Below are 12,677 nucleotides of genomic sequence, written 5' to 3'. Positions count from 1 at the left end.
AAATAGCTAGTAAATCTTGGCCTTATAGGGTGAGAAATTTAAGCCATGCTAGATGAACTCTGGCTTTGGGCAGCTGGTAACAAAAGCAGTCTACACTTATAACTTGAATGCTCCACAATGATATGTCTTGCAAGGAGAAAATAGGTTAGGTCAGGTCACGCCAGGCCAGGTCAGGTCAATTGTTGACGAAGTTGAGAGAAAATGACAAGTGCAGCAGAATCAAAGAAGCCTATACTCAACGAAATTTAAGCTCTTCAGTGCGATGACGTAAAACAATTTTTTTTTTTTTTTGTAAGACTATATTATCAGATATAAGGCACCAGCTCTTGTTCTGAAAGGGATATGAATGTTATCCACTGACTCCTTCAATAAATTAAGCATTTTTATTCTACCCTTGCTTCATTACGCAGATATTATTTTTCAGATAAAGAGACCTGTCATTCTTAAGGAGTTACCGGCTTAGAAATTAACTACAAGGTCAGTTGGGAGAGGAAGGAGGTCAGGTATACAGATGTTAAAAAGCATTCTCTATATTTAAACTTTTAAAAAATGAGCTGTGGCACTGACTTGAATACTGAGCAATGTGTGAGTGATCATGAAGGGGCCACAAACACAGCCACTCGTCTTCTTTGTATCATGGGAATGGGCTGTAATATAGTTAACAATAAAGGAGGAGGGATGCAGAAAGAATAAACTGGGTCCGGATTAAAGACAATGTCTCGGGTACACTGACTCAGGGCACCTAATAAGCCACTGCCGGTGCACTGGTAGTAGTAAGACTGACAGGTGTGGCACAAGCAGTAGAAATCTTCAGCAGGACAGGAAAAAGACATGACACGGTCACCCGTAGTTTTCTCAACAGCTATCGTAGTTGTCTTCCCACCACCAGCATTTGTAGAACTGCATATTGTGGTGGTACTGAACCCTGCTGGGGTTTAACCTCTTCTACCAGGTGTCTAGAAACCGATATTACACAGGTTGGTACATGGCTCTGTCTCCGGAACACAATGTCCGGCAGCAGTGTTAAAGTATTCCCCTGCCTCACATTCGAAGTGATAATCTTCATCGATCACGCCATCCACACAGATGTAGTATTTATGGCAGTCTAAAGGGTCTGGTGCTTGGATTACTCCTGATTCGCACACAGGTGTGCAGAGGTCGTTACTGTCACAGCATTTGTTCCTGTCTGTAACGCAGTCTGTTCCATCAAACACTGGCCTGTCATCAGGGCAGTAGTATGGCCCAAGCTTCTCACCTCCTGGGCCACAAATGTAGTATACGTTGCAGTCATTTGGATCAGCAATGATATCCAAGCTCCCATTACAATACAGGGGGCAGGCATTCACTACACAACTGTCATCGCATACTCCATCAAGTGCACATTCCATTATTTCAGTGTCAAATATATTCCCATCTGGACAAAGGAGAACAGGAGGATCAGAGGGAATTGCGACCTCCACACAGACGTAGTACTGGGAGCAGTTCTTTGGGTCCGGGACTTTGTCGAATGGTTCCTTCCCGCTGCAGTCTGGCTCACAGCTCTGGGACATCACCCCAGCAGCACACACCACCTGTAGGGGCAAACATTCACACATCTCACAGTAATTTTGTAGCCTGTTGCACAAAAACAATCCTTAATTTACCCAGAAATTACACATACATCAGAGCATGTCCCATGAATTCTTAATCCTCTTGAAGGAATTTACTCTTTGAAAACTAGATGTCACTCTACAGGTTAATAAAAGGATCTGGCTGTAGCAAACATAATACAGTATATATATTTTTTCGTCCCAAAACAGTTACTGGGGTTGTTTAAAACCCTTATCGGATGGTAAGCCACTTCTGAACTGAATAAAATCGGCTGGTTTTAACAAGAACAAGATAGGTAAGATTTCTCACTTCTTCAAAGAGTTAGTTTTCATTTCTCAGGAGACCCTGTGCCTGGTACAATTAATGCTTGAACATGATTCTTCGTAGTGCTGCCTTTGCCCCCTTAATCCGACGACGAAAATTGCATTTTATTCCTACTGGTTTTGGAGAATCAAAGTTTAAGAAAGTTCTTTTATCAGTGAAGATGTTACTGAATCTTAAATCAAACCCCCCAAAGATGAATAATATCGGCTGAAAGTAGCCCAGATAAAACTGAAAATTCGTCCGGAGAAGTGTCATATTAACAGCTAAACTGTGAAGAGAGATGGTATTCAAAACATAGAATGCTTGAATCTTTCTGAACTATGCAAACTTATCTGGTAGTAGCCTGAATGGGAAGGGTGAATCAATGACAGGGAAAAGGCAACACCAAGTAAATTACTGTAGACTGCTAGTGTAATCCAGTAAAATAAATAAACAGAAATAAAAGTTTAGGACTTTAGCCCCAGACAACACACATCGAATCAGGACCTCACATCACACATAGAACGACACAGATCCAAACACCACATTAAGAACATCAGGTCACACTTAGAACCATACATATACTCACATAGGACACACAACCGCACACCACACACAGAACAACACACCACACACAGAATCAAACACTATACCACAAACCACACACAGAACTACACACTACAACTCAGACCACACATCATGCATAGGAATGGAAACTACACAGACACAGACCCTCACACCACTCATAAAGCCACAAATCAACACATGGAACCATACACCACACACAGAACCACAACATACACAAAATTACACGAGCTATAAAATAATTAAAAACACAAAACCACACACTGCCTATTGAATCAGGCACCCCACACCAATCAGCCACACACTACAGGCAGAACTACAGACCTCACACCGCACATACAGCCACATGCCTCTCACAGCATGCAAAACTACATACAGTTCTACAAACCACGCATACAGTACAGTCATATACCTCACACCATACAGAACCACGCACCACACACAAACAACCACGTGCCACACACCACACAGAATCACACACCACGTCACACCACAACCTACATTGTGAACCAAGTACCACACATAAATCCCCGTCATAAGGAAACACATTAAATCCAGATCCACACACAATATATTGATCCATACACCACGTACAACCATACACCAGGTAGTGGACCACACACCACAGTCATACATCACACAGAGTACAACATACCCATTCGTTGAGCCACACACACCACACATTCAACAAGACACACCACACAAAACCACATAGAACCACGCACATCACAAGGAACCTCACACCATGGATAGAAGCATATCTCATACACCATACAGAACCGTGCATTGTACACAGAACCACACACCACATATCCAAACACCAAACACAGATTCAATAACCACACATGGAACCTTACACCACACAGAGGCAAACGACACACAGAATCCGACGTCACACAGAACCAGACATAGAACCAAGCAACACACAGCCCCCCCACACACTGTGCAAGAAGCCATGCATAGAACCTGTCGATTTATCACTCAGTCCTTTTTTGCCACATCAGGAATGTACAGGTGTTGGACTAGGCTGCTCATATCAGACAGTTAGGTCACCAGCCTCACTCGTCACTGAGTGCCTTTCATTGAGCAGTAAACCCCAACCATCCCCCTGAAGTAAACCCTCATGGCTCCAGTTCAGTTGGAATGCTTTAACCAACAATGTCACTTTAAGTCATGTAACTATAATGTTATCACCCAACGTAGTAAATAGTTTTCCGGGTTTCAGGAAGCCACTTGGTATGTCACAAAGAGCAGAGTCACCTGAAGGCAACATTACATCTAGTGAACGGATGAAGGATGCCCTTACCTACCACATACGCCTTCACCTATCCCATAGCACATAGACGTCGAACACAAACAGAACCAAATATAATACTGTACTACACATCACACAAGACCTTACGCTACACAGAACCATATGCATTGTAGGACCTCGTGTTACACTGAATCACGTAGAATGCAAATAATTAAACCTTTTACACAACTCCAACATAACCCCACACTTACCCCTTACGACACAAAAATCACCTCACATCCACACAGAATCACACACCACACAAAACTGCATTCCACACACACAAATTCACAATACACAAAGGGACACACAACTACCCACCACATTCTGAACACGATATACCGTCACAAAGTACATGCACATACACACCTCCACACCACACTGCACACAGAATCACACAACACAAACACATCCACCCGTCACATACAGAACACTACAAATTTTCATATACCACATATACACTTGCCTCCAGACTTCACAACATCCCACACAACAGTCCATTCCTCTGACTTTCACCACATCTTTGCAAACCAGGCACACATCCCAGTACACTTTTCACACTTTACCACACCATGTTCCGCCCCCCTTATCTCCGGTATATCCTTCTACTTATTTCATTTCACCTCCCCACACTCCGTCGGACCCTTACAAACCAATTTCTACCACCGTAGCCTCCTCTGCATCATACAACACCTCCACACATCCCGTCTTCTTTCTTTCCTTTCCCCTTCCCACCCTGAAGGGCATGTCCCAACACCAAACGCTCAGTCCTCCACACTCAGTCATACCGTCAGGGTGACTGCTACAAACAGACGTCGATTCATCCTAAAGATTCGAAATACACTGCCTGCAGCCCCACCTCGCTCATAGATATACCCCAATCACTGCCTTTCGACAACCACAGAGGGGGAGGTTCCCATTGTGAGATGAAATAAAAGCAATTATCATTACACTGTCCGAAGTGTTCAAGCATACTGCACACACACACACAAACACGCAAACACACACACACACACACATATATATATATATATATATATATATATATATATATATATATATATATATATATATATATATATATATATATATATATCCATCCATCTATTATCCAATCCTACACTGCCCCATGAGGAGCGTAGGAGCCCCGAGTTAAGCAGTTGGTCCCGACATTTAAGATGAGAGTGACCAGCGTCACTCATTCCTGAGTGTCATTACATGAGCAATCAACCCAAACCATCCCTTGGATATAAACCTTCACCGACTTAATCCGATTGGAGCGCAATAATTACCCACTAAACCACCAGGTGCCAAAATTTGGTTATATGGTTACCACCAAGCGTAGTGAATGGTTTCCTGGTGTACAGGAAATCATTTGGCTTGTCACTCAGTGTAGAATCACCCACAGGCTGAAGGAAGAGTAAAGAATGAAGGAAAGAAAGACAGAAGAGGGAGTGTAAAGTCACCCGTAGGCAGAAGGACAAGGAAAGAATGAAGAAAAAAAAAGACAGAAGAGGATGAAAGGAAAGAAGGACGGAGGAGAGGAAGGGGCAGACACCCGACAGCAGCACTACATCGAGTGAGTGGATGGTAAGCGCCCCTACCTACAACATAGATAGATAGATAGAGAGAGAGAGAGAGATAGATAGAGAGAGAGAGAGAGAGAGAGAGAGAGAGAGATAAATAGATAGATAGATAAATAGATAGATAATCGTATATTTATGCATATATATGTAATAATAATAATAATAATAATAATAATAATAATCTGGCCTTTTGTTTCTCAAAAGCGCCAGTTCTTCCTTTTGGGAATTCACTAGCGCTCGACACACATACATTATTTTTACAATTACAAGAATTGTGACATTTCTTGTATATAATACAAGCTACATCATATATACATGAAAGTGGCAATAATTAAACCCTATAATCATCCGTCATAGTACCTCTCTCCAGGTCGTAGCATTTTGAAAAAAGAAAGGCTTTCAGCTGTCTCTTAAAGGATTCAGCAGTAGAGAGTTGTCTTATGGACAATGGCAATCTGTTATATAATCTAGGGGGTCTATATGCAAAAGAACGATCAGAGAAAGATGACTGGTGAATGGCTCCTGGCTCATCAAGACGCAAGGAATCATCTTCACTGCTTAACATCACACCCGGGCGTGTCGATGGGAGCTTTAACAATTCAGCAAGATACTTCGGTTCACCAAACTTAAGAACCTTGAATGTAATAAGACACAGTTTAAATTCAATTCTAGCCTTTACTGGTAACCAGTGCAACTCAATCAGATACGGGGTAGTTGAGGTTCTTGGGGGGAGACCAAAGATAAGCCGTGCTGCCCTGTTCAACACAGACTGAACTTTTGTTAGTATATTATTTGGAAGACCAACCCACAGTGAATTACAATAATCAACACGAGACAAGACCTCTGCATGGACCAATATTAAGAGGCATTGTCTATTCAGGAATCTTCTCACAGAGTACAGATTTCTGATATGCAAGTTACACCCTCTTACAACCTGATTAATGTGTTCTTTGTAATTTAACTCAGAATTAAAATAAACACCCAAATTTCGAACAGAACTGACTGGATGCAGCTGTGACACGCCAATGTTCAAAGCCAGGGCATTGTCAGTGTCATCACCCCTTCTGTTTCCTCTAATGATGATGATCTCAGTTTTACCATCATTCAGCTTAAGTTTCCTCTTAGCCATCCAAATCTTAATATCAGACATTAGAGATTCAAACTTTATCTTAGTATCGTTGATATCTGACATCTTAACATAGAGCTGGGTGTCATCAGCATAAAAATGATAGGACACATCATGAGCATCAAGTAGAGACGATAAACTACTTATGTAGATAGTAAATAGAATTGGACCCAAAACTGATCCTTGAGGGACTCCAAATAGAAGAGGAGCAGAATCAGAGCTAGCGTAATCAACAACCACTCTCTGAGATCTGTCCAACAGATACGACTTAAGGAGCAAAAGGGCACTATCACGAATGCCATAAAAATACAGATCATCCAACAATAGTTTATGATCTACTGTATCAAAAGCTGCAGACAGATCCAAAAGAACTAGGAGAGAGGACATCCCACTACAAGTGTTTGCCACCAAGTCACTCTGAATCCTTGTTAGTGCAGTTTCAGTCGAATGGTATTTTCTGTATGCTGATTGAACAACAGGAACAACTCTGTTGTGTTCCAGGAGTGGTAAGAGTTGGTCGAGTATGGCCCGCTCAATAATCTTGGATAAAAAAGACAAGTTAGAGACAGGACGATAATTTGTCATGCTCTCGACATCAAGGCCAGGTTTCTTAATTAGGGGCCTAAGCAAAGCACGTTTCTCAGACTGCAAAAAATTACTTTCTAAGAAGCATCTATTTATTATGTTGCAGATAAAGTCTGCAGCATGCTCATACACATCAGGCAGTTGTGACATGTTACATGGATCGAGTGAGCAAAATGTTTTATTAAGTTCTCTGATGTAACATTTGACTTTGTTTACATCCAGTGGATGAAATGTTGAAAGCAAATGATCCCCGGTGCACCGTGGCTGGAAGTCAACTGAGTACGCTTCACTAGGAGGACTGCTATCTAAATCACTTCTTATGCGAGATATCTTACTTGTAAAAAATGAAGCAAAATCAGAAGCCAATTGGGCATCAGATAAAGAAGTTGGTTTAACAATTACATTCCTCCGACCAACCAAATTGTTCACAACTGCAGACAATTTTTTTTGATCACCATCACATGAATCAACTTTATTTTGATAATACCTAGCCTTTTGGGCTTTTACAGTGTGAACGACTACTCTTCTCGCAAAAACATAACGCAAACGAGTTACTTCAGTCCGCTGCAAGCGCCACTCACGCTCTGCCCTTCTACGTTGTCTACGCAAAGAATTAATGGATGGACCATACCACGGAGAATTATCACGTACAGTGATTGTTTTTACTACCTCAGGACAATAATGGTCAAAAATTGACCTGAGCTCGTTGTTGTAAATATCAACCAATTCACCAGAAGAAAGACTTGAAGAATCGATGGAGTTTAAACGTTGATCAATTTCAAAACACATCAACTGGCGGTCAACATTGTTGTAATTTCTGAACCTGATGACCTTTTTATATGAAGGGGATTTCGGGACACCAAAACAAAGAGTGATCAGAGCATGATCAGAGATGAGGGGGTAAAATGAGTCAACCTCCACATCTGATACGCGCTTGCAACCAACAGAGGACAAGATCAAGTCAAGGACATGTCCTGAGACATGAGTTGGATTACTCACATGATTGAAAAAATTGTTCTGGGTGATCAACTCAAGGAATTCTGAAGAAAATTGGTTTGACTCTGGACTGTCAACCCAGTAATTGAAATCACCACAAACAAGAAGTCCTCCAGGTTTAAGAGAAAACCCTTCAAGAAACTGCCCAAACTCCTCCATAAAACCTCGATCTCTGCCCGGATGACCTGGTCGATAAACAATTGCAATTCTAATGGTATTCTGATGGAAATTTATTAATACTTCCATAAATTCAAATGATGATGGGGTCAGGTCTGAGTCAATGAGAGAAACGTTTGCAAGTGCTGCCGAATAGATGAATGCTACGCCTCCTCCCGGATAGTCAGCAGCAGGCCTGGGAATACTAATAATAGAATGTGTCTTAGGCAAAGCATTACGAATAATATCGATATCAGACTCATACAACCAGGTTTCAGTCAAGCACAATATGTCAAGCTCGTGCTGATTTAGGGTTTCATTAATATAGTCTATCTTATTACGGATGGAACGAATACTTAAAAGACCCATCCTTAACTGGTTCAAGAGGGATGTAGTCAGTTTTTTGAATGGTCAAAATTGGTGTTCTCAATCAATCTATTCCTATGAGAAATCATAATTGGACATTCTCTACTTGAAGCAAAATGGGCAACCACCAGTGAGTTTGAATTAGCATCTTGTTGTCTTAAAGAGGAGCAGTTGATGCATTTGGGAGAATTTCTGTTACTACAGTCCTTAGATTTATGGGCTCCAGCACAAAAGACACATTTAGGTTCATCACTTTTCCTAGAACATCTCTCAAATGTATGACCAAAGCCTTGACAGTGATGACACTGTGTAACCCAGAATCTATCGAAAGCGCGGCATCTTGTAAGATCCACATAGATGTAATTGCCCTGTTCTACAATGGAGGATCTCACCTCTGGCGACATCTTCAAGACAGCAGTTTTGGTGTCATTCCTTGTCCTTGTGAAGAGAAGGTTGAGGGTACAACCTCGATCAACGAGCATCTTAATTGTATTGTTTTTTCTCAGAATATATGGGATGATGTCAGAGTCATCCAAGGAAGAGGAAAGGCCTGTCACGGTCATTTTAGGCAACATTTTCTTTGGCTCTGATATGCAAAAAGTGTCCTCAGAGCCAAAATGATCAGTCAGCACCCCAGTTGCTTCTCTCTTGGCCTCAGCTGACGGAAACTTCATTACCAGCCCACCAGCCTTGGTCTTAAGGCAGCCGTCAACCGGTACCGAGTTAAGTACGCCTCTGATGTCTTCTGGTCCCATCTGATTTGTCAGGGCACTAGCGCCACTCTCTGGTTTCACAATCAGTACATGCTGACTATGAATGGCTTTTTTCTGGCCATGAGCACTGATCTCAATCACGCCCCCAGGCAGATCCTTCCCTACCCCCACGAGAGACCCACGAACAGCATCCACAAATGACTTGGCCTGATCTTGTGTGACCGCCATAGGTGATGAGACCTTGGTCTCTAGTGCCTCCAGTCTATTTGATACGTCTCTGATTGCTTGAAAGATTGGCCCAATAACTTTATCTTCATACTCCTTCTTGGTACTACTTCCTCCACCAGCCAAGACCTCGTCTGCTGGTGCAACACACTGGCTACACAGCCAGCGAAAGCCCAGCTGGTGGCTCCTCTTCATGAATGGATAGTCGCCTGCATCCAAATTTTCACAAGCTATATGAATCCACTCGCTGCAGTAGGCGCACTTCATTGCTTGTGCACTTTTTGCCACAGACCTACTGCAGCGAGGGCACTGGTGTTGTTTACTCATGATAAAGGAGAACAAAAAAAACACAATGACAACAACAGCAAAACGTATATACAATACAACCCGGGAAAAACCCGGGTAGCGCCGCCCCCGTTTGTGTCACCCTAATTTAGGAGGAAAAAAGAAAACCGAAGGAAAAAAAGCACAAAAAACAGAAATGGAAAAAAAAAACAAAAAAAAACAGGGTGTCTGCGAGGTCACCACGAGCAGGTGGGGTACAACTTGACTACCCTTCTAGGAAAGGTAACCCAAACCGAAGTGCCGCAGAAGTGCTGAGATGGTATTGAAACTTTTCCCAATTCGAGCTTTACAGCAGCAACAAATACGTCACTTAGGCAAGACCTCATTGGTTACGATACTGCCACTGCGCAAAGCAGTATATTTATGTATATACATAAATAATTATATCTATTATATGAAAGGCTTCCTCTCTGTCTGTCTGTTTGTTGACAAAATACTGCTTTAATTTTTATTTTACCTGGCCTTAACCTACATATCTGGGATTCTTATGTCCCATGGAAGGTTTTAGGGGGATCAAAATTCAGAGCTGGGTCACTTGAGGTCACCGGTTGATTGTTAGTCTTTTTGGCCCGGGCAATGCCGGGTACCCCTGTAGCCCAATTTTTCGAATGGAGACTCACATGACCTCCATTTCGGGCATAGTTGACTCCTACGTCATTTCAGTTCTTAGCTGTTACTAAGCTGTAGTTAATGACAACTCTATATCTAGATGAATTATGAGGAGACATATTCACGATGAAACTCATCAGTAAGTGAATTTCCGTGACAAATGAAAGAAGAAGTAAGGTTGTTACGAGTATAACATCTCATAATTAAAATCTATCTATCTATCTATTTATCTATTGCCAGATACCTTAATCCCGTAAGGGGTGGCCACAAACAAATCGCGTCCATGTCGCGTTGTCGAACGCCATTTTACATCCCCGCTCCCTGCTCACCCCCCGCTTTCTCATATACCTCCCCACTCCATCCTTCCATCTAATCCTTGACCTCCCCCTTCCTCTCCTCCCCTCTACCTCACTTACATACACTCTCCTTGTTAGTCTCTTGCCCTCCATCCTCTCCATACTGCCAAACCACCTCAGTGTATTTCTCCTAATGCTTACTGTCACATCCAGATCAACACCACAACGCTCCATCACATCCTCATTTGTCAGTCCGTCTCTCCATGTGACTCCACATCTTCCTCCCAAATAACTCATTTCCACAGCTCTCGCTCTTGACTTGTGTCCCTCCAGCAAGGTGCAAGCTTCACTTCCATACGTTAGAGTTGTTTTTACTGTACTGTTATGCAGCGACTTTTTTACTTCCATGTTCACTTCCCTTTTTGTTATCACTGCTTTCGAAGGAAGAGCAACCTTTCTTCCTTGCTGTACCCTTTCAAGCACTTCACCCTCTAAACTTCCATCCTTACTCACCATACTACGCAAATACTTAAACGTACTCACATTTTCCATTTCCTCTTCATCCATCGCAGTACATTCAGCGACTTCATTTCTCTCGAAGACCATACCTTTACCCTTCCCTACATTCATCTTTAGATTTCGTTTCTTACACGCTCTCCTAAACTCATTCGCCAAACCTTGCAGCTCCCCTTCGTCTTCATTTAACAACACAGTATCATCTGCAAACAACAATACAGGGAGTTTCCAAACACTGCCCTCTCTCATCAGGGCCGCTCCAACATTCACTGTACTAACTTGTATATATATATATATATATATATATATATATATACATGTATCTGTCTATCTATCTACCTATCTATAAATGTGTGTGTGTGTATATATATATATATATACATGTATCTGTCTATCTATCTACCTATCTATAAATGTGTGTGTGTGTATATATATATATATATATATATATATATATATATATATATATATATATATATATATATATATATATATATATATATTTCTATGTATATAATAGTATATGTATATATAAATATATGAGAGTGGGGCTGCGACAGGGATGTGTGATGTCGCCTTTGTTGTTTAATATTTATATGGATGGTGTTGTAAGCGAGGTGAATGCAAGAGTTTTAGGTGGAGGTCTGAGTCTGGTGAATGTTGATGGTGGAGAGTGGAATCTGAAGCAGCTTTGTTTGTAGATGATTCTGGACTGGTGGCTGATTCAGAGGAGAGATTGAGACAGTTGGTAGAGGAGTTTGGAAGGGTGTGTGAAAGGAGGAAATTGAAAGTAAATGAGAATAAGAGTAAAGTGATGAAGTGTACGAGGTTGGTAGATGGCAGGGGGAAGAATATAGTTTTGAATGGTGAGTTGCTTGAGGAGGTAGAGTATTTTAAATATTTAGGGTCACATGTTGCTGTGGATGGAAGAATAGATGCAGAAGTGAAGTTTAGAATGAATGAAGTAGGTAAGGTGGTGGGAGGAATGAAAAAGTGTTTAGATGTCGTTCGCTTCGAATGGATGTAAAGAGGAGGCTGTATGAGGGTGTTATGGTACCGCCTGCGTTATATGGGGCTGAAACATGGAATATGGGTGTAGCCGAGAGGAAAAGTATGAATGTAATGGAGATGAGGTGTCTGCGGAGTATGTGTTGAGTGACGCGCATGGATTGAGTGCGAAATGATGAAGTGCGAAGGAGAACTGGAGTTGTTCGGGAGATGGCTGGTCGAGTTGAGCAGAGGGTGTTGCGATGGTTTGGGCATATGGAGAGGATGGATAATGAGCGATTGGTGAAAAAGATAGCTAGATCTGATGTGAGAGGTGTAAGGCTGAGAGGGAGACCATGAGTAGGATGGATGGACAGTGTGAAGAGAGCGCTGGATGCG

The 12,677-nt window shown here is 41.9% G+C and overlaps 1 protein-coding gene across 1 annotated transcript; it reads right to left on the bottom strand.

The window, feature by feature from the left end:
• Positions 1-956: 956 nt before the first annotated feature.
• Positions 957-1,595, bottom strand: LOC145401935 (uncharacterized). The gene has a single exon (XM_080274042.1). The coding sequence runs from the start codon at positions 1,593-1,595 to the stop codon at positions 957-959; it is 639 nt and encodes a 212-aa protein (XP_080130168.1).
• Between the last annotated feature and the right edge of the window lie 11,082 nt (positions 1,596-12,677).

This window comes from Coenobita brevimanus, chromosome 57, assembly GCF_032717465.1.
Source record: "Coenobita brevimanus isolate Jiangsu-jjx chromosome 57, ASM3271746v2, whole genome shotgun sequence".
Lineage (NCBI taxonomy): Eukaryota > Metazoa > Arthropoda > Malacostraca > Decapoda > Coenobitidae > Coenobita > Coenobita brevimanus.
The sequence above is the reverse complement of the archived record's forward strand: the minus strand, read 5'-3'. Positions and strand labels throughout refer to the sequence as shown.

What these genes read in the sequence shown, in the direction of transcription:
- LOC145401935 (XM_080274042.1), bottom strand. Translation starts at nt 1,595, where the DNA reads ATGTGTGAATGTTTGCCCCTACAGGTGGTGTGTGCTGCTGGGGTGATG.